This window comes from Poecile atricapillus, chromosome 24 (genome assembly GCF_030490865.1).
Source record: "Poecile atricapillus isolate bPoeAtr1 chromosome 24, bPoeAtr1.hap1, whole genome shotgun sequence".
NCBI classification, from domain to species: domain Eukaryota; kingdom Metazoa; phylum Chordata; class Aves; order Passeriformes; family Paridae; genus Poecile; species Poecile atricapillus.
In genome coordinates, this window is record NC_081272.1 from 5619816 (window position 1) to 5646849 (window position 27034).

Here is a 27034-nt window from a genome sequence, read left to right on the forward strand (position 1 = left end):
GTGCTCCGGGGCGTGTCCCCACCCAGGGGCGGTTACCGGCCCGGTGGGGGGTCCCGGGAGCCATGGCTGGGTCCGGGGCCGTGTCCCTGTCCGTGGGCACGACCCAAGAGCGTGTCCCCCCGATGGGCGGGTCCCAGGGCGGGTCCCGGTGTCGCTGGGCCGGTCCCGGGGCGGGTCCCTGGGCGGGTCCCGGTGTCGCTGGGCTGGTCCCGGGACGGGTCCCTGGGCGGGTCCCGGTGTCGGTGGGCGGGTCCCGGTGTCGCTGGGCCAGTCCCTGGGCGGGTCCCTGGGCGGGTCCCGGTGTCTCTGGGCCGGTCCCGGTGGCTGTGGGCGGGTCCCAGGGCGGATCCCGATGTCCCGGGGCGGGTCCCTGGGCGGGTCCCGGTGTCACTGGGCCGGTTCCTGGGCGGTCCCGGGGCGGGTCCCGGTGGCAGTGGGCGGGTCCCGGTGTCGCTGGGCCGGTCCCGGGGCGGGTCCCGGTGTCACTGGGCCGGTCCCTGGGCGGTCCCAGGGCGGATCCCGATGTCCCGGGGCGGGTCCCGGGGCGGGTCCCGGTGTCCCTGGGCGGTCCCGGGGCGGGTCCCGGTGTCCCTGGGCGGTCCCAAGGCGGATCCCGATGTCCCGGGGCGGGTCCCGGGGCGGATCCCGATGTCCCTGGGCGGTCCCGGGGCGGGTCCCGGTGTCACTGGGCCGGTCCCTGGGCGGTCCCAGGGCGGATCCCGATGTCCCGGGGCGGGTCCCGGGGCGGGTCGCTCCCGGGCGCGGCGCGGCGGAAGCGGCCCCGGCACAGACGGGTCCTGGCCGCGCCGCCGGCAGCTGCGCCCAGCCCGGGCACAAAGGCCGCCATGGCCGGGTACGTGCCGGGGCTGCTCCCGGCCAACCGCAGCCAGGAGAAGGAGTTCGTGCAGGCCTACGAGGATGTGCTGGAGCGATACAAAGGTACCGCGCCCGCCGGGGCCCGCGCCCGGGCCTGGAGCGCGCCGGGCCCCCGGCCCGGAGCCTTCCCCCAACCTTCCCGCTGTTCTCCCGGTGTTTTCCCGGTGTTTTCCCGCTGTTTTCCCGGTGTTTTCTCGGTGTTTTCCCCGTGTTTTCTCGGAGGCCACCGCCGGAGCGCTGGATGCTCTGGGGCAGCATCCTCGGGGATCGCGGTGTCCCCGCGTGGGGTGTCCTGATCCGAGTGTCCCCAGCGCGGGACTTCCCCGGCTTCCTGCGTGGGCTGTGCGGGGAAGCGCTGTCCCTGCGTGGGGTTCCCGGGTACCGCGGCTCCTGCGTGGGCTGCCCGTGCGGCAGCATCCCTGCGTGGGGTGCCCGAGGGATGAGCGACACCGCTGTCCCCAGCCTGGCGTGTCCCTGCTCCCTGCGTGGGGTGCCCGAGGGATGAGCGACACCGCTGTCCCCAGCTTGGCGTGTCCCTGCTCCCTGCGTGGGGTGCCCGAGGGATGAGCGGCACCGCTGTCCCCAGCCTGGCGTGTCCCTGCTCCCTGCGTGGGCTGCTGGGCGCTCGGCAGCCCTGGGTGCCTTTCCCAGAGTTTTGGGGTCCCTTCCATGGGGTGTCCAGCATCCCAGCCGGGCTCCCCGCCGCTCGGAGCAGCGCGACATCCCTCATCATCCCTGTGGCCTCACCCGCGGTGCCACAAGGGCCGTGGGGACCCATCCGTGTCCCCGGGGGCTGAGCCGGGCAGGGATGAGGGGCCAAGGTGCTGCCGAGGCCGGTGCCGGTACCGGCAGTGAGTGTGCAGTTTTGATGGCAGCGGCTCATCCCCGGCAGCTGTCTGCGTTCCCATTCTTCTGCTTGTTATTATTATTTATTTTTTTTCCTCCTCCCCGCTGCAGTGCTAGGCTTGTCCTGGAGCCCAGATTCCAGCCCCACAGGGCTCCCAGTGCTCCGTTTAATAAGTTTAGCAGCCAAGTCTCTTGGAAATGCGGATGGCCGGGCCGAGAGGAGCCAGGAGCTTGCAGTGCCTGTTTCCTTTTCCTATCTGCCTGCAGAGGAAGGGGAATAATGGATTCCCTGGCTCCCTGATTCAGGGGGTGCCACTCAAACATCCCAGAGGTGGGAGAGACGCGCAGCCTCCGCAGGGAGCAGGGAATGAAACCTCCTCGGGTGCCTTGGAAAGGCGCTGGGAAACGTGACTTGGGCTCGTCCCAGTACTTGACAAACTTTTTTATTATTAAAAAGCCTCTTTGATGTAGTTGGGTTCAACGTGGAGGTGCAGATGGCGGTGCTGGCACAGAAGGAGCTGCTGTTTGCGTCGGCTTTGCTTTGTTCCAAGGAAAGAAATGGAAATTCCAGGGCTTGATCCAGCTGGAGCACCCCTGGCACCTGGGCTCCCCTTGCCCGCTCCCTGCTCCGGCTGTCGCTGCCTTCCATGAGCAATTGGGTTCTTCTGGGAAGGAGTTTTTCTAGGGAATACCTGATTTTCGTGCTGGGATATGGTGGAAAGCTGGAAATACCCTGCTGGGTGTTGTTGGAGCTTGTTTGTGGTGTAGGGGAAACGAGTGTTTATACTCCATAAAAGCTTTCCTTTGCTTTTGACCCCTTCCCAGGACATCCCAGCAGCGCTCCAAGGGCTGAGTGGGAGCCCCACTTTGGGTTGTTTGTGTCTGAGTTGGTGAATGTGTTGTCTCTTCCCTGTTATTCCCCACGGCAGCTCCTGTAAAGCCTTTGGTTTTTCCTGTCCAGAGCAAGTTTTCCACTGGCTCATCCCCTCCCCCTCTTAATCCTGCAAAAACACAGAGTTTTCTCTAAAATGTGGCTGCTGAGGGCTGACTGGGGAGTCCTGTGGTGTTGGTGGCTACCCTGAAGCTGCCACATCCAGAACCTGAAACTGCCAGAACCAGGATTACAAATGTATTTCTCAGCCAGCACCACTTAATACCCTAAAAAATCCCAATTTGAGCAGCGAGGCCTCTGCTGTCGAGCGAGCCGGGACAGGTCCGGAGTCGAGGAGAGCTGGAAGGTCCCAGAGCAGGCTGCAACTCCTGCTTTTCCCTGGTGAGCAGGAGTGAAGCAGCTGGCAGATCCCCGTGATTCCTTTCTTTCGAAGAACACCCACCCTCGGCAGCGGGGTGCCGGGGAGTTGTGCCGCAGCGCTGCGGCGCCGGGGCTCGCCGGGATGCTCCGGATCCCGGGGCTGCCGGGGGAGGACGTTTGATTCATTCTGCGGGGGCACCCACCTGCTCTGCCCCGCTCCCAAGGGGGTGGCTTCCACCAGAGGATGAGGCTAAAAGTAGGGATTTTGGGGGTGGTGACGCCGGTGCTGTCTCAGCGCTTCCCTGGCTCTCGCTTCCTTCAGCCGCCGGCATCCTCGGGGTTGTCCCATCTGGAAAGAGCCCCACACCTGCAGCTGGGAGGTCCCCAGTGCCACCACCTTCACCAGTTTGAAGTTCTGCTTCACCAGCAGATTGGCTCCCCATGGGGATTCCAGCCCCTCTTGCCTCATCCCTGGATCGCCGTGGCTCGGCACGCGCCGGGACCCGCTGCCGCGAATCTCGGTGGGAGCGACGGCGTCAGCACCGGGGGTGATGTTGATGGTGGAGCTTTTTGGACACCTCTCTTTGGGGGTCTGGGCAGGAAGGGGAGCCTGACTGTCACCCTGAGCAGGGCCCAGCAGCTGAGGTCACTCTCCATTCCCATGGTAGCCTCCCATCGTGTTTTGGGGGATACCAGCCCTCACTGTCCCCTTGGAAAATCAGGAGGAGCACATGGAAATCATGGCCCTGTGCTGAGCATGGGGGGTACTGACCCTCACTATCCCCTTGGAAAATCAGGAACCAGGATGTGGAAATCAGCCCTGTGCTGAGCATGGGGGGTACTGACCATCACTGTCCCCTTGGAAAATCAGGAGGAGCACATGGAAATCAGCCCTGTGCTGAGCATGGGGGGGTACTGACCCTCAATGTCCCCTTGGAAAATCAGGAGGAGCACATGGAAATCGTGGCCCTGTGCTGAGCATGGGGGGGTACTGACCCTCAATGTCCCCTTGGAAAATCAGGAACCAGCACATGGAAATCGTGGCCCTGTGCTGAGCATGGGGGGTACTGACCCTCACTGTCCCCTTGGAAAATCAGGAGGAGCACATGGAAATCGTGGCCCTGTGCTGAGTGGCCCCCGGGATGTCCGGCAGCTCAAGGGTGCCGGCAGCTCTGCCAAGCTCAGAACACAGGTCATGCTTCCCCTGCTCACAGTGCTGTAAACATTAACTAATCAATCCTGGTGAAATCCTTTCTTTCTCATAATTAACTGGGTTTTTTTTTGGGATTGGGGGTAGAAAACTTGGAGCTGTGGCATCTCAAAAGCTTTTCCCTGCTCCTGGTGCTGTCTCTGCCTGCTCCGTGGTGCCCAGCACGTGGCCTGGCTTGTTTGGATTGGGACAGCACAAGGTGGTTTGTCACCTTGGTTGAGTAACCTGGCTTCAGTGAGGGAGGGAACAACCTCCCAAGGACTGGGAGACCCTGGGGTGGGCAGGAGAGGTGGGGAACCCTTGTGTGAATCAACCAGGATTCATTCCAGTTGGGACTGGAACCTTCTGGGTGGTGGGTGGCGTTCCTGGCCATGCCCCTCTCTGAAGAACCTTCTTTTTTGCCTCTTGTGGCTGGTGTTGTGCCACAACAAATGCACCTGGAGGTGTCTGGGGACTCGGAGGTGCCTTGTTCCTTGAGCCAAGCAGCTCTCCCAGTGTGCAGCCACCTCCTGATGCCAGGGATTGCTGGCAGATCCATCCCACGAGGATAAACATCACTCCTGGCTGGTGCTGAGTGGGCTGCACGAGGCCTCTGTGGCCTGTGAGAGCCCTGCTGGGGCTGGTGGCGTGGTGGTGACTCCTCAGTGGGGGAGAGGAAGCCCTTCTTCCTCTTCATCCCTCAGGCTGGCCGAGTTCCACTTTTGGAGTGGAGAGTCCCTGGCCAGAGGAGGAGTGGGGGAAGCTGGGCTGGAAGCCATGGGATTTTCCATCATTGGGTGAACAACCCTGACTTTTTTTGGGGTGATACGTGTGGGAGTCATTGGCTTGTGTGGCAGGGGGGCACCAGAGGCAAAGGGGGGCTCAGGAAGGAGCCTGGGGCAGCCCTGGGTGTCGGAGCTGGAGCCCCAGCGCTCGGTGCCAGGAGCTGTTTCTCTCCTGTTTGTTTTGGCCAGGGGGGAAGAGGGGCTGGTGATGTTGCAGGTGACAGGACCCACCCCAGCTGGCCCTGCTGTTTCTGTGTGTGGAGCCATCCCAGGCCCAGCCCAGAGGTTGGGATTGCCTGGCAGGGAGACGCGTGCCTCCCCCATCCCCGGCATCCCCGGCATCAGCGGAAGCTGCGGCTGTCCTGGTGCCCCGCTAATGAACCAGAACCGTGCCTGAGCTCTGCTCTCACAGCTCCTGGGGCTGTTGGCTGCTTCTCCTCCTTTCCCCACGTGCTTCTGGTCCAGGGAGAAGATCCCCTGGGAGGGCAGGGGGTGGCTGCAGGGTGGCCTGAGCCGTGGTACCTCGCTGGCACCGTGGCCTGGCGGTGCCCGCCGGTGTGCGGGGCTGTGCTGGAAGGCTTTGATCTCCTCTCAGCCGCCTTTGGAAAGGGCTGGGGCTGCTCTCTGCCTGTTTTCCTCAGCTCTGCTTTCCCGTGAAGCCTTTTCCTTCCCGGCTCATGCTTCGGGGCGAGACTGGAGTCTTTGACCTCCGTCTGCTGGGTCCCAGCCAACCTCCTTTCCAGGCTCGTCTTGCTTGTGTCAGCTAAGTTTAGACTGCTCTGGACATACCGTGGCTGATGCCAGTGGCAAGGAACCTCCCAGAGGGAAGTAAAACAAGAGGTTTTATTTAAATTTAAAGTGTCTTAACACCATTGTTTGAATATCCGGGTGATAAGTGCCTTTTTTATGGATCTGAAATGGATAAATCCAGGCTGTGGGAGCAGCAGGGTGCTGCAGGTTCCAGTTCCTCCTGTCTTCCTGCAGGGACAGAGGCAGTGCTGGAGCTCAGGGTGGCTGTGAAGGAGCTGGTCCATGCTGGGATTTCTGGATACAGCTCCATCCTCCTGCACAGAGGGGCTGTGAGCCCTGCCTGGCCATGGGCTCAGCCTGGCTGGCTCCTGCACGGGGCAGTGTTTCCCTGCAGGCTGGAGCAGGAGGGCTGGGACAGGCTTGGGGTAGCAGGAAGATGCATGGAGCAGCTGGGAAGCAGCACAGGGAAGCCCTGGAAGGGACCCCACTCCCTGAGCTCCAACAATCCAGCCCTTCCCAATCCTCTGCGTGGCTCTGCCGTGCCCAGGGTGTCTCTGCCGTGGAGGCTCCGTGGATCTTAGCAACACCAGCTGAGTTTTCCAGGCAGGTGAGGCAATCCTGCCCTGGGGAGAGGCAGTGCAGGGGTGCTGGCACACCTGGGATGGGGCCAGGAGTGGGGACACCTGACTGGGGCTGGTCACCCCTGCTGTGCCCCCCCAGCACTGGGTGAAGCCTCCCAGCTCCATGGGCAGGACCAGCAGAGCGGCTCCTCTCCACACCCCTGATTGCTCACACCTATCCCATCCCATCCCATCCCATCCCATCCCATCCCATCCCATCCCATCCCATCCCATCCCATCCCATCCCATCCCATCCCATCCCATCCCATCCCATCCCATCCCGGCTGTGGGTGGGGTGGGGTGGGAACCAGCAGAGCCGGTGCTGGCAGGTGCTGGAGGCAGGGAGCTGATCTCCCCAGCACACCCCTCATCCCTGCTGGATGCTCTCCCTGAGATCTCCCTTTCTTTCCACATGCTCTTTCTCCCAGGAAAATCCAGATTTAACCTCTCAGCACTGCCCTGGCTGGGGATATTTCCAGCTTGGAGAGGGAAACCGCCAAGGAAGTTCCCTGCACGGAGGATTCTTGTGTTAATAAGCTGGGAAGTTTCACATCCAAGCTGATGTCGTGGGGTTTTGTGTGTTGGGATGGATCTCACCCGGCTGGGGGGCCGGGGAGGGGGATCCTCCAGCCTCAGCTTCCCGCAGGGATGTGTGGTGGGGCGGGAGGCTGAGTGATCAGATTTGGTGTGTGTTTGGCCGTGGACACGGTAAAATGAGTCCTGGATGTGATCTGAGATGTGTGTCCTGCTTCTGGGTCAGATAAGCCCAGAGATTCCTGGAAGAGGAGGGGAAGCAGGAGGGGGCTGTGGGGCAGGACGGTTTGGGAGGCTGCAGATGAGGAAGGAGCAGGATGCTGATCCCAGCAGGACGGGCTGGAGCTCCCTGGCACCTCTCAGAGCCCAGCCTGGCTCTGTGGCTCCCAGCAGAGGTGGGCCAGGTGTGGCTGCAGGCTCTGTGCTCCCTGCAGTGTCCCTTTGTCACCCGCTGTTCATCAGGAGCCAGCGAGCTCCGGGCGCTGGGAGGCCACGCTTGTGTTTATTTTGTTGTTTTCCTGTGCGTGACAAGCCTGCATTTCCATTTTTCATTTCCTGTTGAGCCCTGTTTCCCTCCGGTGAGTCCCAGCGCGCCCTGCCTGCCCTCCTCTGCTCGGATGAGCTCTTTTTAATGATGCTGGGGAAGCTTTTCCAGCCTCCCACAGGTGATGAGTGCTGTGTTTTGCACATCTGCAGCACCTGTGTGGGCTGTGTTCTCTCCCAGCTTCCTTTTTGCCCACCGTGAGCTCTGCTGGGAGCCTTTTCCCCTTCTTCCAGCTCTGCTGGGACCCCTGCCTGGGTTGGGGGTGTAATCCTGGCACAGCTGGGATTGAAACCTTCTCCTTCTCCAAATCTCTGTCTCTGCCCTTGCTCCCCCCAGCCATGGAGCTGTGCCTTGATCCCAGTGGGATTTTTGTGTCCCGTCAGGGTGAGACTCATCTTGACTTTTATTAATCGTTATTCGGGTCCGTTGTGGCCCTACAGAAATGCTTTTGCCAGCAGCTTATTTTTCCCTGCAGGAAACTGTATCCAGTGCTGGGAGATTCCAGCTGACCTTGGGGCAGTTCTGCTCCTGGTAGATCCATCCTGTGGGAGCCTCTCCTTTCCATGTGGAGCGGGGTCAGGATGAGTTCCCAGCCCGGTGGTCCCGCTCCGCACGTGCCTCATCAGCTAATGAGCGTTAATTAGTGCCCCCCGCACCACCCCTCTGCTTCAGGGGTGTGCAGCTGACACGGTGATGTTGGGGACAGCTGGTGGTGGCCCTGTGACCCCGCTGGGGGCTCGCCAGGGTGGTGAGGGTGTAGCCTTAAGGCTGTCCCTAAATAATCCACCCTGCACCCCAGGCGTGTCCAGGATCACACCTCCATTCCCTGGCTTTGGCCACATCCTTGGACATCCCCATCCCCAATCCTGGGGTGTTGGGGTCCCCCAGCATCCCCCCAGCCCCGGGGTGACAGCGGTGGGGACAGCCAAGGGTGGCACTGGGGGTTTCAGTGCAGGCGCCTCCAGCCGCTGCTGCCTGTGGAGATATTTCATCCTGGCTGGCTGCTTGGGATGCTTCTCGTTCCTGCTGCCAGGGCAGTTGCTGTGCTGGGAGATCTGGGATTCCTGGATGTTGGGGGAGCTGGGGGCTCCCCTGGCTGTCCCCCTGCTCAGTCTCTGTGCTGGCTGAGCCAGCTGGAGCGATCCTCCCTCCTCCAGGAATTCCTGGCGTTCCCAGCAGAGAGGAGAAGGAGCTGGGATGCTTTGGGATGGGATCTGGTGGCGTCAGACCCGCTTCCCATTAACCCCCTCGGGACGGGAGGAGGGAATTGCCCTTCTCCCCACCATGGCAGGGTTTGGGGGAGCTCAGTGGGTTCCAGGCTGAATTCCCTGCATCTCCCTCCTGCTGCTGGAATTTCGGAGCAGCTCCCTGCTCGCCCTGTCCAGTGGCCACCCTGGTGGGGCCTGGGCTCTCCCCTTTGCCGGGAGGGAGAGGATGGAGTGAAATAAGGGGGGATCTCACTGTCCCCCCGTGATGGGCTCAGCTCTCCGTGCCTGTTTGGTGGTGCTGGATGGGAAGGACCTGATGTCCCCTCATGTCCCCTCCGTGGGGCTGTTCCCACCCTTCCTTCTCACAGCCCCTTTGTCAGCAAGGATCAGGATGATTTTTTTTTTTCTCCCCCCCCCTTTTTTTTTCTTCCTTTAGAGGAAAATTCCATTGTGCTATTTTTAGTGGTGACAACTTGGCTTCTCACAACTTTTTTTTTCTCTATTCTGCTGCCGGCGGGCGCAGGGGGATGGCTGGGAATGGCCCTGTGATGCCAGGGGTGCACCCCCAGCTCCTAAATCCTAAATCCTAAATCATTTGGCCACTCCCTGGTGGCTGGCTCAGCTCCTGGATCCTGCTGGGATGAACGGATGAGCATCACCTCCATCCCAGCAGGGTGCAGAGGGTGCTGGGGGAAATCAGAGTGTGGAGAAGGCACCTCAGCACCTGCCCCCCCATTTTCTGGGAGCTCCCAGAGGGATTTTTTGGCTCCCTGGATCCCAGCTGTCAGGGGCACAGGCAGCAACTGGCCCGCTGGGTTTGCTCTGCTCACCATGCAAAGCGATACCCCCGGTGTGTGTCTGTCCCTGGAGGAGTGTCCGTCTGTCCTGGAGCTGTGGAGGAGCTGGACACGGGGCTGCTTCCATCAGTGTTCTGGTTTTATTAATATTTTTATTTATAAAATATTTTGTGAATATTTTGATGGGTAATTTGCCATGGGACGTGGCTCGCTCTGGGGATGCATCTTGGTGAAGGAGCCAGGGATTCACGTGCCTGTGGGTGAGGGGAATCTCCTCGCTGCCCTGAGTTTCAGGGAGCTTCTCCCCAGACTTTTTGGGGGAGATTTGGCTCCTGCAGCACATCCCTGCTCTATTTCTCTCCCCTTCCTCTGGCAGAGCTCAAATGCTGTGTGAGAGCCCAGGCAGGATGATCCTGCACCGCGTGGTGGGTCTTGCTCAATCTGCTGGGATCTTTCCAGAGAGGGAATGGGAAGAGCAGGATCCACCTCCACGACAGCACATTTCAACACTGCTGCTGATGATTATATTATTATAATTATCATTGTCATTATTGCTTTTATTGTTTGATTTAACAGAAGTCCTGCTCCGTGCCCGGTGGACACCAGTCCTGCTGAAGGGCAGCAATGAGCAGCTCAGGCTCTTGGATCCCCTTGGATCACTCTGGGCTGGTTCCTGCTGCCAAAAAATTCCTTTAAAACCAGTAAATCTCCTTTTCAGCTTTGTGTGTGCCTCGCAGGCGGGGCGGGGTGAGCATGTGGCGAGTGTCGGGGGGCAGAGACGGGAGGGATCTGCTCCCCATCTGCTCCTGGGTCTCACCTGGCCCATTTTCCCAACATTTTATGGCACTTTCCTGATGGCTTCTCCCAGACTGTCGCCCTGGTGTCAATCCAAGGTGGCTTTTCCCACAGGGATAGATCTGCCTGTGTTTTCCTCCTCTCCTGCCTACCAGCCTTAAATCCCATCGGGTTTTTTTTTTCCTTCCCCTCCCAATTCCCTTGAAGACGCTGGAAATATCCCCAGGACATACAATCTCTGTGTGGAGGGGTGGGATGAGGGATGCCTGGGGGTGGTGAGGGGCAGTTGCTGGGCTCATTTACAAAAAGGGGGGTGGCCTCAGCCCTGGGAAGCTTTGCTGTGCTTCATCAAATAAGGAAACAGTGCCAGTGGTCAAAGGGCGACTGAGAGGAGTCCAGCGGGAATGCTGAGCCGGGGACAGCGGCTGGAGCTTGTGGGTGCCCCGATGCTGAGGCTGAGGAGAGGGCTGGGCTCGGCTGGAAGATGAATTTGGAGAAGTACAAGAAGTTCCTGAGTGGGCTCGGCAGCCTGAGAGGTATTTGTGACCCGTGGCGGCTCCGGCTGGGTGCCACCATCTGTCACCCATTGGCCACGGAGGTGGATGGAGCTCTCCAGGCACTGCTGGAGGAGCTGCTGGCTTCCCAGGGAGGGGTGGTGCTTCCAGGGCTCTGCTTCACTTCCCTCTTTTGTCCTTTCCTTGGCTTTGGAGCTGGGCACAAAGGAGCTCTGGGGCAGTGGCCGGCCCAGCCTTGAGCAGCTCAGGGAGCCTGAGGAAGCTGCTTGGAAAATAACAGCTGGGAAGGGAATTGAGCTGGAATTCCTGCTCCAGGGGAGCCCTCATCCCCCTGTTCCCATGGGATGGGGGCCGATCCTGCTCTTCTGACGGCGTTTTCGCCGCGTGGCTGCGGGTGCACGGTGGCACCCGGGTGCAGATTGCTGTTTTCCCACTTCCCTTCTTTCTAGAGCTCATTCCCAGCTCTCTGCCCTCTCCTGCCTCTCAGGCTGTCCCAGGAGAGCCAGCTGGGACACCCGATCGTGCTGGGCTGGCCCCTGGCAGGTGGCTGGGGGCAGGCAGCCGTTGTCCCGCTGTCACGAGCAGCAAGCGCGGAGAGCAGCTCGGTTTACCTGCTGCTCTGGGAATGCTTTTTCTCCCCTTTTCTTTCTCTATTTTTTATCCTCCCTGCTGTCAGAGGAGCTTTTTTTTTCCTCTGGAATTTCCAGCCAGCCTCATCCTGCTGCAGGTGTTGTGCTAGAAGGAGAGGTGAGGAAAACAGAAGGCACCTGGAATGCCATCGCCTGTCATCCAACAATGCTGTCATTGACTCTCCCCTTTTTACATCGAGGCCTCGGCTGGGCTTTACCAGCTGATCCCATTGTATAACAAAGGTGAATCAATTCCATGTTTAATTTAGCAGGGAGCCAAGGGAGTTGTCAGCAGCGGGCTGGCAGTGTCCCCACCCTCCCATGCCACCGCCGCCGCTGCGAAGGGTTAATCCCACAGCTCTGTGCTGACAGCTGCCCTGAGTTATCGAGTCTGGGAGGAATATAATTCACTTTCTTATGCTGCCGTGGTGTCCATCATAAATTTTTCCTGAGCCTGGCTGCAGCTGGCACTGGGAATCAAAGTGAAAGGAGCCCTGAGTGGCCATGTGCCTGCTGGGTGTGCCGGGGGTGCTGGCCAGCTCTGGCCCCTCCATCTCCGGCCCCTTGGCAGCTGGAGCAGCCCCATGGCTGCCTTTGGGTGCTGGTTTTGGGTGCCACTGAGCCCTTTTATACATTTTGAGGCTCTCCCATGGAGCTTTGAGCCCCGTCTCCAGCTGCAGCTCGGTCAATTCCCGTCCTGCCCGCGAGAGCAAGGCGCGGGGAGCCAAGATGACATTATTAATCGTGTTTACAAGGTGACTGCTTGCAGGAGCTGAGCTGGCAGCCTTCCCCTCTCCAGGTGCTGCCCAGAGCCCTGCTGGGAGCCTTGGCTCCTGCTCTGGCTCCCACATCCCGGAGCTCGTGGCGCTTTCCGCTCCCACAAGCCCGGAACAAGGACATGGGAAGGCGGGTGGCACGTCCCCGAGAAGCCAGATCCGTGGGTTTTGGTCTGTTTTGCTGCCTCTAGACCCCGTGATGCTGACTTTGTCTGTCACCAGCTGTGTTTACCACAGCCCTTTGTGGCTTTAATTCAGGGGGGGTGTGGGCAGGGAAGGGGTGGAGGCTGGAAGTGTCCAAGGTCAGGTTGGACAGGGCTTGGAGCAACCTGGTCTGGTGGAAGGTGTTCCTGCCCATGGGGATGAAATGGCCTTGAAGGTCCCTTCCAACCAAACCTGGCATTCTGTGCTTGCAGGAGGCCAAAGGAGGCCACAGTTGGAGCCCTTTCACGCTGCTGGGGGGCTTCCCTGTCCATCCAAGCACAAAAGGGGTGCCCACAGGGCTCTGTGGTGCTCACTGGCGTGAGGATGCTGTGCCGTGCATCCTGCTGTCACTCTTTGGCATTTCCATGGATCTGAGTGTGCTCCCAGCACTGCAAACAGCCAGCCCAGCCTGCCCTTGAGCTGGAGGGCTGGCCAGAGCTGGAGGAAAACAAGGTTTTATTGCTGGAGAGGTTTCTTTTCCCTTCTCCCCCCCTCATCTCTATTCATCTCCCCGGGGAGGTGGAGGCAGCAGCGGATATTGGAGCTGGGAGTGTTTCATATGTAAATGCTCGTGTGTGTAAGTCCAGGCCCCTGACCCCCGGCTCGGTGCCAGCATCCATCCCTGTCAGCCCTCCAAGGGGCTTGGAGAGCATCCCAGTGCCCCCAGCTGGGATGGGGCTGGGGGGCCCTGCCAGATCCCAGTTTCCATGCTGGGGACAAAGGATGTTGCTCCGGGAGGGACCCTGCCCCGGTGGGCGTGGGGTCACCTGGACTTTCCACACACTTTCCATCTTGAGTTTCCCAGGGCAGCGCCGGTCACGGCCCCAAGATGACCAGATCCTTCGGGCTTGGCTGAGGAAACACATTTGCTTACAAATTTATTGCTGGGTTAATTTTACCAGCGAGCACGAGGCCGGCTGGTTTCGCTTTCTGAGGAGTTTTGTTATTTACTTGGCAGCCGGCTCAAACCTGGCATCTCCTCGGCCCTGTCCGTGCATTTCCAGCTAATCTGGCTCCATCTGACCTTGGAGCTGCCACGTGCTTTCCCCAGGGGAACCGGGCTCAGATTTTCCCCCGTCACCAAGGAGTGGGTCCACGCTTGTTCCTGTCACCTCACCACGGTGCCTGTGCCCCAGCGAGGAATTTCGCAGCTCTGCGGAGTTTCTGCTGTTAAAAAGGAGGGATTTGGGTGTTATGTGCTGGCTCTGGTGCCTGAGGGATGTGTGGGATCGGAGCAGGAGCAGTATCCTGCCCTGCTGTGTGCCACAGCTCGTCCCCTTGTTGTCACCGTTTGCTTTCGTCCCATCGCGCGGTGGCTTCCCCGAGGAGCAGACGGGGCCACCCAAGGTGGCCGGGTGTGATAAGAGATCCAAGGCCAACACCTTCCCTGGCTGCCCTGGGTGGAGGCCCTGGTGAGTTTTGGCTCTGCCAGCGGTTTGTCCCTCGGTGTGAGGATGAAGAAGGGTGAGGGACACTTCCCCAGCACAGCTGAGGTGTCCCCTGGGCAGCTCTGCCAGGCAGGGACACTCACAGGCTGTGCCCTCAGTGAGGATCTCTGTCCATTTACAGCTTTCCCAGCACAGCTTTGTGGTGCCAGGGATGGTTTTAGCCCCAGAGAAGTCCGGCTCAGCCCTGCTGAGGGAATCTGCTGGGCTTGGGCCAGGCTGGAGGGGTCTGGCGGATCTGGGGCTTGGACGGAGCGGCCAGAGCAGTGTTAGCAACTGGATTATTTCATTTGCTTTTTAACAAGGATTAAGTTTCTCTGCAGGAGAGCAGGTCTCTAGGGAACAGAGGTTTTGGGCTCCTGCCTCCCCCTTTTTTTTAATCCTACATTTCTCTGTGCTGCTGCACACTGAGGCCAACTGGCTGGGAGCTGGTGGGAGCGGCTGGGATGAAGCATCACTTGAGGGCACAGCACAGCCACGACCTGGGGTGTGATGGAGTTTGGAAGGACCAGGACCAGGTCCTGGGTGCTGTGGGGAGGCAGCTGTGGGTGCCCTGCTTGTCAGACCCCCCCTCTCCAGAGGCAGGGTGCTGGGGCTGGCTGGCAGGACAAGCTGCCGCTCCTTCACCCGCCTCCCGCCCGGCGCTAATCAGGTTTCACACTGCTTAGTTTGGGACATCTAATGAGATCAGGGCTCAAGGTTGCTGCTTGCCCTCCATCTGCAGAGGAAGAGGAGGGAATCGGCTGCTTCCTTCTCTTTGACCTCCATTTCTCAGAGGAGGCTTTGTACATCTCCGGCTCCACCGCTGCCGTCCTCGTGTTCCCGGCGTGGCGAGGGTGGGGACACCCTGAGCTGGGTTTCGGGGCACACCTGGGGAGCTGAAAGCAGAGGAAAGGGGGGGACCCACAGCTTCCTAACAGCACCTTGAACAGTGACCTCTGTGCTTTATTTGTGGGGAGCAGGATGAGGCAGGATGAACCCACAGCTTCCTAACAGCACCTTGGGTAGTGACCTCTGTGCTTTATTTGTGGGGAGCAGGACGAGGCCACCAGAGCCGGTGGCCGTACCCATGGGAGAGGCCAGCCCTGACCCCTCTGACCCCAACACCCCCATGTTGTGGGGCCTGTGCAAACACAGCATCCCCCAAACAATGCCCAGCCAGTTCCCACTAGCCCAACATTTCCCTCTTTCCCCGCTGCCAAGCAGCCTCCGCTTGGCGTTGGAATAAGGAGCCTCTCTGAGGAGACACCGGCTCTTTTGTTAGCCGGTAGAAAAGGAGTTTTGATGCCGGCCATCCCTCCTCCCTCCAGCTTTCCTGCTCCCTAAGCCCCGCTGTGGGAAGTGCAAAGCTCAGAGTTGAGCTGCCGGGGATGATCCCAGCGCTGCGGCTCCGATCCGGCTCCCCACGGCTCTCCCTGGGCTCAGCGAGCAGCTCTGCACCCTGAGCCCCAAACCACAGCGGGCTCCGGCTCCTCCAGGAGGGGCTGGGGCATGAGACTTCATTTGGGGGGATTCTCCAGCATTCAGGCATTCCCGGTGCAGGATTTGGGGTTTGGGCTGCTCTCCAGGACGGGGCTGTGGCCATCCCCTCTGTGGGGGTTTCCAGCAGATCTCATGGTGGGCGTGTGTTTTTTGGTGACTTGCTTTTGGTGACTTGTTTTTGGTGACTTCTTTGTTTTTGGTGACTTGCTTTTGGTGACTTGTTTTTGGTGACTTGTTTTTGGTGACTTGTTTTTGGTGACTTGCTTTTGGTGACTTGTTTTTGGTGACTTGTTTTTGGTGACTTGTTGGTGACTTGTTGTTGGTGACTTGCTTTTGGTGACTTCTTTGTTTTTGGTGACTTCTTTGTTTTTGATGACTTCTTTGTTTTTGGTGACTTGTTGGTGACTTGTTGTTGGTGACTTCTTTGTTTTTGGTGACTTGTTTTTGGTGACTTGTTGGTGACTTGTTCATGGTGACTTGTTGTTGGTGACTTGTTTGTTGTTGGTAACTTGTTGTTGGTGACTTGTTTTTTTCGTGGCTTTCTCCCTCAGCTGCCGGGATGTGCTGGGAATTCGGGAGCAGGTGTTTACCCAGCCGCAGAGAGGCTCTCTGGAGGTGTGTGGCGTTGTCCCCGTGGCCGGAGGGGCAGGGAGGGACCCGGAGATGGCATCGCCTTCCTCCTCCTCCCCCGGCCTGGGAAAGAAGCCACCTCTCATGTCAGCACAGGCCCCTGGTGAGGCGTGCAGACGTGTGTGTCCTCTTGCACGTGGGTGTGCGAGCAAGCCTTCCTCAGCCCAGGGCTGCTGTTGCTCCCTCCCGAAGAGCCCGCGGTGTTTTCTTCCGGGAGAAGAAAACTTTTCTTCTTTGCTGTTCCTTTCCCTGTTCATCCCCCTCCTCCTCACCTGCAGCACCGGCTTCACCTCTTCCCTCCCTCCCAGCATTTCCAAGTGCATCCAGGATGGCTCCGTGGAGCTTTTATCCGTGCCTCCAGTGCCTCTTCCCTGCTGCCCTCTCCATGCAGGACGATGCCACCGAGTCCGTGCCAGCTCCGTGGGGTTCGGTGCTTTCCGGGGTTACGTGAATTTCATGGCATGGCTCGATCAGCAGGCGCTGCCAGCGTCCTCGGAGGGGTGACAAGGCACAGGGAGGCTTCTGAGAAGTGGGAAGCGATGAAATAATGCCTGAGCTGCTCCGTCAGCAGAATCCCGGCAGCCTTGGGGAGGGAGGTTTGTTATGCTGGGAAAGCAGCGGTGAGATCACCCCCCCTCCAGCGTGACGCTCGCACCCGGGCTGGAGGGAGAGTTCCGAAGGCCAGGCGGTGTTGGAAAGAGTTGGAATGAGATGTGTTCAGGCTGGCAGTGTGTGCACGTGGCTCATGGGCAAGGATCTGCCCAGGGATGCGTGTCAGGGAGCTGGGGTCGCTCTGGGGGATGCGTGGAGGGCTGGGCAGCAGGGCTGGAAGTGCTGGTGGCTCTGGGTGCCCCGGGAAAATTGCTGAATCTGGGACACCAAAAAGCAATCCCAGCCGAGGAAAGGAAAGTGATGCCCTGGGAATACCGACTGCTCATCCTGCAGGAGATGTGGGAGCCTCTCCCTGATCCTGCCGTGAAGGGAACAGGCTCCTGAGTTATTTCTGAGATTCTCGAGGCCTTGGGTTCTCCTGCTGGCTCTGTCCATCTCCCTGGAGTTGGACAGCCCCCGTTGGGATGTCACATTCCCCTAGGGCCCGTAACTGCTGGTGTGCTGGGGGATTTGCCCTCCAGCCCAGCAGCAGGAGTTCATGCTGCTGGGAAATGATGAAGTCATGAGCAGGTGGCTGTCCAGCTCAGCTGTTTGCCTTTGCAGGATGAAAGCCACAGGAATGATGTTTGCTTCCAGCCTTGCCTCCAACTTTTCAGGAGCCCTGCCCTCCACCTCTGTATCTCACAGCAAGGTGATCCTGGGGTGCTTTCCCACGTCCCCCCGATGCAGCACTGTCAGCCCTGCTGTGGGAAGGGAACTCTTGTCTTTTTTAAAAGATAATATTCTAATTTTGGTGCCCAGACGTCTGCTGGAAAAGGGAACATCTCCATTTTTATCACCGGAGCTTCCTTTTGCTCAGTTCCGATTTTACCGCTGATGGTGCCTTAGGGGGGGGTGTGTTCCAAGGTTCCCTCCCAGCCCCTTCCCTCTCCCCTCATTTCGCTGACCTTTGGAAGCTCCTCTGTGAGAGATTTGCAGGCAAATATTGATTTGTGCTGCCCTCACGGTGCAGAACAGCCCCCCAGCCCTGGGTGGGATGGAGCTGCTCTGGTTAATCCAGATAAAGCCCAGCTTGAGCTCCCGGTATTCCTGAGCAACGGAGGGACCCAAAATCCCTCTTTGCACAAACCCCAGTGTTTGGGACGTTGTTTTTCCAGGGTCACAAGAGTGCTGCTGTTACCCCCATCCCAATTTTCGCAGCGCTGCAGTTGGGTGGCGATGCCCAGGAGCCAGCACGGGACCCCCGGCGCTTCTCCCTGTCCCTCTCAGCGGGAACGTGGCCTCTTGGGGGATGATGAAAGCCAGAAGGAAATGTTGGGGAATGTGCCCGCTGTGCCAGGAGCCGGCTGGCCGGGGCTCAGCGGCTGTGCCCGCACACGCCGGGGCCGCTGATTCACCGGCAGCGGGAGGAGATTGCGAGCCGGAGCCGAAGAGCCGGGCAGCGTCGGGAGCTCTGACCCGCCTCGTTCCACCTTGTTTTTAATAGCCCGGATCAGAAGAAACGTCATCTTTGTTCTGGCTTTCCTTTCCCAAGGCTGCTGGCGCCGCGGGCAGGGTGGAGCGAGGCTCCGCGCCCCGCCGGGGCTCTGCCCGTGCTTGCCGGCAGGATCGGGGTGCCCTGGCACGTGCGGGGATGTGCCTTGCTGAGCTGTCTGTCTGTCTGTCTGTCTGTCCGCAGCCGCCTTTGCTGTGGTTTTGCCAGGAGGGTGTGATGCTGTGCAGCGGGGGGGAAGAGCTGGGATCTGGGTGATGGGGGGAGTGATCTCAGCTGAGCGATGCTGAGATTAGGATCCAGCAATGAGGATTAGGAACAGTGTTTGCTCCAGCCCTGTGCCCCCATCCAGCCCCTCTGGAAGCCCAGACAGACTCCTCGACCCACTCCAGAGCGGGACCTACCCCTGGGTGAAGCTGTCTTTGATTTACCAAAGCACCCCTGATCCAAAACCTGCGCTCCCCTTCCCCTCCTGGTCGATTTTCATCCGCTGCCGCTCAGTAACTGGCTGAGATTTGCTCCTAAAGCTCCCAGAAAGGAGGAAAAAACAACAGAAAGGGGAAAAGCTTCGCTGAGGAAGCACGGCAGGAAACCTGGCTCCTGCAGTCACGGCTTTGTGCGGGCTCAGCACTTCAGCTGCTGTGGGAACTGGGGTTCGTGGGCAGCGTGGGGTGACCCCGGTGATCCTTTGGGGCAGAGAAGCTCCCCAGGACACTCCTGGCTCCCCCAGGGCACTCCTGGATCCCCCAGGGCACTCCTGGCATCTCCAGGACACTCCTGGCTCCCCCAGGCCACTCCCGGCTGCTCCAGGACACTCCTGGCTGTTCCCATGCGGTTTTTCCTGCTGCAGGCAGCAGAGGGGCTTCGCTGGCCTTGGCTGTGGGGGGCTCTGGGGGCACCCCCGGCCGGGTGGGCACGGTGGGGTGCGGGCAGAGGCTCGGAGCGATGCTCAGCCCCGGCTCTGGCTCTGGCTGTGGGTGCGGGCAGAGGCTCGGAGCGATGCCCGATTTTGGCTGTGGGTGCGGGCAGGGGCTCGGAGCGATGCCCAGCTCTGGCTGTGGGTGCGGGCAGGGGCTCGGAGCGATGCCCGGCTCTGGCTGTGGGTGCGGGCAGAGGCTCGGAGCGATGCCCGGCTCTGGCTGTGGGTGCGGGCAGAGGCTCGGAGCGATACCCGGCTCTGGCTCTGGGTGCGGGCAGAGGCTCAGAGCGATGCTCTGCTCTGGCTGTGGGTGCGGGCAGAGGCTCGGAGCGATGCCCGATTCTGGCTGTGGGTGCGGGCAGAGGCTCGGAGCGATGCCCGGTTCTGGCTGTGGGTGCGGGCAGAGGCTCGGAGCGATGCCCGGCTCTGGCTGTGGGTGCGGGCAGAGGCTCGGAGCGATGCCCGGTTCTGGCTGTGGGTGCGGGCAGAGGCTCGGAGCGATGCCCGGCTCTGACTCTGGGTGCGGGCAGAGGCTCGGAGCGATGCCCGGCTCTGGCTGTGGGTGCGGGCAGAGGCTCGGAGCGATGCCCGGCTCTGACTCTGGGTGCGGGCAGAGGCTCGGAGCGATGCCCGGCTCTGGCTGTGGCTGTGGCAGCGATGCCCGCTCCGGCGTTTCCACAGTGCCACCTGGCTGTCACCTCCCGGGGCCGGGACACGCCGCCCTGCCCGCAGCTCACGGACCTTTCGCTGCCTTCTGCGAGGCCACGGCAGGCAGGGGATGAAGGAGCATCCCGGTGGCGGTGCCAGGCCGTGTCTCAGTGCCCTGAGAGCCGGCAGGACGCGGGGGCTGTGCCCGGCTCCCGTGTGACGCTGCCCCGCAGCTTCTCCGGTCATATAAGGAGATGCCGGAGCCGGGAGCTGATCTCTGTCGCCTGAGCATTACTCACATGGAGGGGGGAGGAACAGCCCAGGACACCCAAAGCTTGGCGTGACTCAGCTCCGGGCAGAGCGAGGGGGGGTCCGGGGTCTGCATCCCCCCAGCTGCCCCATGGGGTACCCCAAACCCACCCTGCTGGGTGATGCTGCCCCATGGGGTACCCCAAACCCACCCAGACTGGGTGATGCTGCCCCATGGGGTACCCCAAACCCCAAACCCACCCAGACTGGGTGATGCTGCCCCATGGGGTACCCCAAACCCCAAACCCACCCTTGTGGGTGATGCTGCCCCATGGGGTACCCCAAACCCACCCAGACTGGGTGATGCTGCCCCATGGGGTACCCCAAACCCACCCAGACTGGGTGATGCTGCCCCATGGGGTACCCCAAACCCACCCAGACTGGGTGGTGCTGCCCCATGGGGTACCCCAAACCCACCCAGACTGGGTGGTGCTGCCCCATGGGGTACCCCAAACCCACCCAGACTGGGTGATGCTGCCCCATGGGGTACCCCAAACCCACCCAGACTGGGTGATGCTGCTCCATGGGGTACCCCAAACCCCAAACCCCACCCTTCTGGGTGATGCTGCCCCATGGGGTACCCCAAACCCCAAACCCACCCTTCTGGGTGATGCTGCCCAGGGTACCCCGTGGAACGAGGATTTGCCCTGCAAGTTGGGGACCCCTGAGTGGGAGGACAGAGTCTCTCCGCTCCCCAAATTCCTGCGCGGGCGGGAGAAGCGTCCTCTCCCCACCCCTTTCCTTTCCGGGAGGAGCCGCCTTGCGAGGAACTAAAAATGAGCTGTTTGTGTTTTGGGTGCTCGCGGTGGTTTCCATGGCAGGGAGGGGAGGGTGTGGGGGCCGCATCCGGGGCTGGGTGGTCCCCAGAGCCTGCCAGAGTCACCCCAAAACCCGACATTGTCTCCTGACACCCCAAATCAGCCTCCTCCTTCCTCCCCCATCAGCTTCCTGCGGTGGGAAAATGAAAGTGGGGTGATGGTGTTGGACTGAGCTGGATGAATTTGGGATCACAGGAATCCCCAGGGTGTCCTGGTGCAACAAAGTGCATTTATTGATATCAATTATTATTGATATTAATTGATAGAAATATACATTTATATAAATATATTAAAAACTTGGGCTTTGTGTGGTCCTTGTGGATCTTTTCCAAGTCAGGGCATTCTAACAATTCCATTAAACAGTATAAATATAAAACAAACTATATATATAATATAAATATAAATATAAATATAAATATAAATATAAATAATAATATAAATAATAATATAATATAATAATATATAATATTATACACAATATTATATATAATATATAATATAATATATAATATAAGAATATAATATAAAACATATTACACAAATATATATAAATAAATATATAATATAAAACAAACTAATATAAAACATAAAACAAACTATATTTATATATAGTTTAATGGAACTATGTATAATATACCATGTGTAAAAATAAATAAAAACATCTATTTATACACGATTATATATAGATTAATATATGAATACTTTATATATATATATAAGATATTAATTTATTAATATAATTGTATACAAATAAATAAAATAAATAAAAATATATAAAATAAATTTTAAAAATATAAAAATATTCTATATTAAGACTTATTAGTGCCTTCTCCAGCCACTGGCAGCACTCAGTGCATTTTATCATCCCCTCCATGCAGGAAACACCCAGGAAACCCAAGAGCAGCCCCATGGCTCCAGCTCAGGGGTAAGAGGGGATGTGGGAAACCAGCTCCTGCTTCCTGGAGCCTTTTCCACTGGCACATCCCAGCTCCATCACATTTCCAGCTCCCATCTGCCTTGCAGGAGGCTTTTTGCCCCTCTCAGGTTGGACCACGGGGCCCATTTATGGTGCCTGCCTGGTGGTGGGTCGTTCCTCCTGCAGCTTTAACAGAAAGCAGATGTCTTGGGAGGAAAACTATGCCAGGATGTTTTATATCCAGGCAGGGATGGAGCTCTGGAGAATATATTGCAACAGCGCCGAGCCCCGGGGTAATTCTGTATTTTTTTATCACCCATCTCATTGTCCCAAAAGATGTGGGGGCTGCAGGAAACCCCAGGGAATGAATCAATCATAGAAATATGGGATGGTTGGGTGGAAGGGACCTTAAAAATCATCTCATTCCATCCCCTCTGCCACGGGCAGGGACACCTTCCACTACCCCAGGGCTCTCCAAGCCCTGTCCAGCCAGGCTGGACACAATTCCAGGGATGGGGCAACCACAGCTTCTCTGGGAAAATTGTGCAGATTTTGGAATGTTTCAGGCAATGTTTGAGTCTGTCAGGTTTTGCTTGGTGCAGTTTTTTCTTTGTGTGCCTGGCTAGCACACTAGCAACTGCTCAGGGTTATAAATATAATAGAAATCTCTGTTTGCTCCTGGATGAAACCCTGGGTCTCGTGGGGTTTCCCAAATGTGGAGCAGGAGTTGTGGGGTGGCTTCTGGTGCAGTGCTGAGCTCTATCTCCTGCTCAGTAAATCCTGAGCTGGGGTTCCTGGCTCTCTCACCAGGAAATCCTGAGCCAGGCTGATGCTCTGCAGGTCTGCTCTGTGCCATCCTCACCTCAGCACAACAACCCCTTCTTGTCTGAGCCCTTGGGAGACAGGAATGGCGAAAAACAAGTCTTTAATTCCTTCCAACCTCTACCCAAGAGCCAGTTTCTCCCTCTGGAGCTGGCAGGGGGGACGTGAGCGGCTGTGAGATCAATCCAGGCTTTGTGGGAGCCTCCCCACCCCGTTTGCTTGTGGTTACAACATCAGGGGGGCCGGGGAGGCACCGCCTGCTCTCGGTTTCCCTGGGTCGTTCCTGGTACCGTCAGCAGCGGAAACATCTCTGAAAACAACCGAAATTCTGAGTAACAGTGCCCAAAACGGTGCAGAACCAAAATCCTGAGTAACCCTGCCCAGCTCGGTGCAGAACAGAAATTCTGAGTAACCGTGTCCAGCATGGTGTAGAACCAAAATCCTGAGTAACCGTGCCCTGCATGGTGCAAACCGAAATCCTGAGTAAAAGTGCCCAACTCGGTGCAGAACCAAAATCCTGAGTAACCCTGCCCAGCTCGGTGCAGAACCAAAATCCTGAGTAACCCTGCCCAGCTCGGTGCAGAACCAAAATCCTGAGTAACCCTGCCCAGCTCGGTGCAGAACCGAAATCCTGAGTAACCGTGCCCTGCATGGTGCAAACCAAAATCCTGAGTAATCCTGCCCAGCTCGGTGCAAATCGTTGGTAAATGGGGCTGGGTTGGAAACTCTGCGATGCTGAGGGCAAAACGAGACACCCAGCCAGGGCAAGGGTGGGGAAGTGCACAAACCTCTGCTGTCAGAGCATCTTTTGGGGTGTTTCCTCACATTATTCAGAGCGTGCAGGGAGGGTGATGGGGATGTGCTTGTGGTCCTCAGCTCCCAGATGCCCAAATTTTGTCACCGCTGGGCAGAGTTTCCTGCGAGCAGACAGCCCTGGAATTGCTGCCTCTGTGTCAGCAATTGCCCTTGGCATCTCTGGCTGTCTGCTGGCAGGGGACACTGCTGCCTGTCACCCGTCCTGGAGGGGGGAGCTGAGGTTTTGTGCCTGTCCCAAGCCCCCCGTGAGGACGGGGACGTTGCGTGGCAGCTGCTGCCGCCGATATCCCCTGGGCTGCGGCTCCTTTCCAGCGGGGCTGGGAATGGATATTGAGGAGATGACGTCTCTCCCCACCGAGCTGGGAAAGGGAGGGGGAGACGGGGACGACGAAGTTTGGCCGCGAGAACTCCGAGGAAAGATGTTAGAGCCGGCCTGACGCTCGCTTTTCTCCCTTTACCCAACCCCAAATCTCCCGGTGCCAGCGGCGCTGGCTGTCCCCAAGCTCTGCCAGCTCCAGGGGACACAGCCAGCTGCAGGCAGAGGCTCAGGCAGGAAGTTTTGGAAGTTTCTCCAGGCTCAGCCATCCCCTCACCCTCCCGGCGATGCCGAGCTCCAGCAGGAGGAGGAAAGTCGGAGACAGGCTTGGGATAAGGGGATAACGGGAAGCGATGCCTCTTTCGGAGAGCTCCTATCTGCCACCCGCTGCCTTTGTCCTGAGCCACGTCCTGGGCATCGCCGGTGTCCTGTACTGGAGGAGCCGGAGCAGGGAAGGTAGGGGTGTGCTAAAATGGCCGGCATGAGCAGGGACACGGATTGTTTTCCCTCCCCAGGAGCCACACGGACGGGGACAGACGTGGCCGTGCGGAGGAGGGAGGAGGACACGGCCGTGGGGAACCTCAGTGGGCTCTGAACCCATGTGAGGAGGGGGAGGCAGAGGTTTGAGCGCCTAAATTTGCCCTCAGCACCCATTCCTGGCTAATGTGGGGCTGGGGGTGACTGGGGTGAGGGGGTCTGGCTGGGGATGAAGCTGCTTTTTGTCTGGCACAATCCCACGACACGTGGCTGGGGTTCTGCCCCGGTGGCTCCCACCCCTCTCCGTGACACCAGCACCGGCAAGACTCAGCCCTGGGAGATTCTCCTGGAGCTGGCACAGCCTCACCGAGCAGCTGAGGCTGACCCTGCCTCAGTTTCCCAAAATAGGGCTCGCACATGACCGCCCAAGGAGGGCGAGGATTCGTTACAGGGCTGTGGAATAGCTCCAGGCCCCAGACGAGGTCTCGGCAGCTCCTTCTCTGTCCCGACCTTTTCCCCCTGGGATTTGTTTGTTTTGATTCCTCGCTCTTTCTTCCCAGCCGTGCTTGTTCTCGCCTGTGCCTCCTCCTGGGGCCCTTTCCCCGCGTCCATGACCGATTCCCTCTTTTCTTTCCCTTTTTCCACGCAAAGGGGCGGGACTGCGCAGCCGGGCAGCGCTCGCAGACATTTCCCTGGATGCTGCTTTGGGATACTCCTCTTCCTTTCCTCCTCTGAACCACTGGGGAGGGAGTTGCACAAACATGCAGAATGCAGCCTGTCACCCACTAAACCCAGCCTCGCTGCAATTCCTCCTGCTGTCCTGCCCACTTAATTAATCTCCGTGCCTGGGCAGTGTTGTCCAGGGATGTTTTTGGCTCCATTTGGGGACTTCTTGGATGCTTCCCAACTGGATATCTCTTCCCCATGCTGACCTGCTGCTTCATCCTACTCAGAGGGATGTTTCCCACCCCCAAACCCACCTGTTTTGGAAAAAAATCCTGGAGTAAATGTTGCAGCAGCGAGTATATTCCGCATCTGTTTTCTTTCAACGCTTTTTCCCAGAAAAGGGCAGATAAAGCCCAATCCTGGAAGACCAGGATCATTTTGCAGCAGGTTTTTCTCTCTCTGACGCTCACCCAGCTCTGCTGAGCATCTGCCCTGCTCTCCTTTGTATCACCACCTCTCAGGTGTCTCCCTCATTAAATATCCGGGTGTTGGATACTTTTCCACCGCAGGTATCTCTTGTGCATTCTTCCAGGCTGAATCAGGCTCCGTTTCCTCTCCCTGGGTGAAAGGCTCCGTAAATCCTGCCCTGTTGGCTCTGTTGTCATGATGGATTATGTCAGCTCTCAAGTTGGCAGCCAGCATGTTTTAAATACCTTGTGCTCCTCAGCCAGCCAGATTTTTTTTGCATATCCCCCCCCTCTCAAAAGCCCCCTGTGCATTCTCGTTTTTTGCTTGCTTAAGAGGGAGAACACTGGGTTTCAATCCTTAAAAATTTGGAGTTTTTAAAGTAACCAACCCCTCCTTTACCCCATGGCTGGCTCTTGTTTAATCCCATTTCACACTGAGTGAAAAAGTGTTGGAGAGATCCTGGAGATCTCTGCAAGATCATCCCTGTCTGATGTCTCCTGCATTCCTTTGGATTTAACAGCAGGAGAAAGTTTGGGAGCCACTTCCCAGCTTTAATCCAGGAGCTGGTGGGCAACATGAAACGCCCTGGTTCCCTCCCAAGGATGGCAAAAAGCCATCTCAGAGAGGAGAAGGCCATCCCAGGGAGGAAAAGGCATCAGTGGGATGGAGGATTACAAACCAGGGTTGGGATTAGGGATGGTGCCTGGCCAGGCACCTTTTATCCTGCTGGTTCCTGGGGCTGGGGCTGGACTTTGGCAGCAGCTGAGGCAGGAGGAGGCACACAGGGATGGAGTGTGACAGCGAGGTGATGATGGAGGGGAGATCTGGGGGGGAGCAGCAGGGGACAGGCAGGCTGCCAGGGCAGAGGGAATTGTTTGTGCAGGGCCCTGTGGTGCTGCTGGGGGATTCTCTGGCACCCAGCACCTGTGGGAGCCATCCCTGTGCTGGTGGGAAGTGCCTGGGGATGCTGGGGTCCAGTGGGATGGGGAGTGGGAGGTTTTCTGGCTTTGGAGTGCTGGAAAGCAGCTGCTGGGCAAGGTGGTCCTCTGTTTCCTTTCACTTGGTGAGCTCAACAACAGAGGAAAAGTCCCAAAATGTGCTTTCCCCTTGTACCCACCAGTGCTCCTGGAGCCTCTGGGGGGGGATTTGTGCTCCAGTGCCCCAGTTCCTTTGGGATCCCCATTTTTGGGGGTGTGCTGAGCTGAGTTCTGACTCTGAGGTGGGGAGGGAATTAAACCACGTGTGGCCCTGCAGAGGCTCGTGCTCTCTGTTTGCTGGTGATGTTCCCTGTGTCACTGCCACCAGCCTTTGCTCCATGCCCTGTGTGTGAGGGACCTGAGGCTCTGCACTCCCTTTTCCTGCCACTGTCTTCGGAGAGGGACAGATTTTCCTTTCCTTTTCCCCATAATCTTCCCTCTGGCCCTGCCCTTCCTGCCTGTGCCTCTGCTGACTGTCCCTGCTTGGTGACAGGGTGGTTTTTGGTGGCTGGGGCCAGCAAACCTCTGCTAGACCAAGGAGAGGACGAGCATCGGGGGGGATTGCAACAAGTTATTTGTCAGGGTGACTCTGGAAAAGATTAGCTGGGCAGAGATAAGCTTGCAATGCCTTAATATTGTTAGTAAGCAGTAACCAGCATTATTATTAGCTCAGCTGATAGCGTGGGTCCGGGCTGGGGAGGTTTAATCTGGTGAGAGCCCGGGAACCACCCAAAGGAGGTGAGTCAGGACAAAAAAAAAGAAAAAAAAAAAAGGCTGGGTGAAAACCCCCGAATTTCTGCGGGATATGGGAAGAGGGATCTCGTGGAGGAGCCTCTGGGCTGTGGGCAGAGGGGGTGGCTGGATGCCGGGTGTCCGTGTGGGACCGGGTGACATCCATCCA

General features: G+C 58.4%; 1 protein-coding gene across 12 annotated transcripts in view; it reads left to right on the top strand.

Annotated features, from left to right (window-relative positions):
• The first annotated feature begins 784 nt into the window (after positions 1-784).
• The window catches only part of MACF1 (microtubule actin crosslinking factor 1), a 146191-nt gene continuing 119941 nt past the window's right edge, over positions 785-27034 (top strand). For 4 of the 12 annotated variants that reach the window (XM_058856353.1, XM_058856359.1, XM_058856354.1 and 1 more), the window contains exon 1: positions 23619-24001. In XM_058856353.1, the coding sequence (XP_058712336.1) occupies positions 23899-24001 (103 nt within the window). In that variant the 5' untranslated portion in view covers positions 23619-23898. Of the gene's footprint in view, positions 940-23614; positions 24002-27034 lie in introns of those variants that run through there. The other 8 variants (XM_058856360.1, XM_058856361.1, XM_058856365.1 and 5 more) reach the window with 6 other exon arrangements.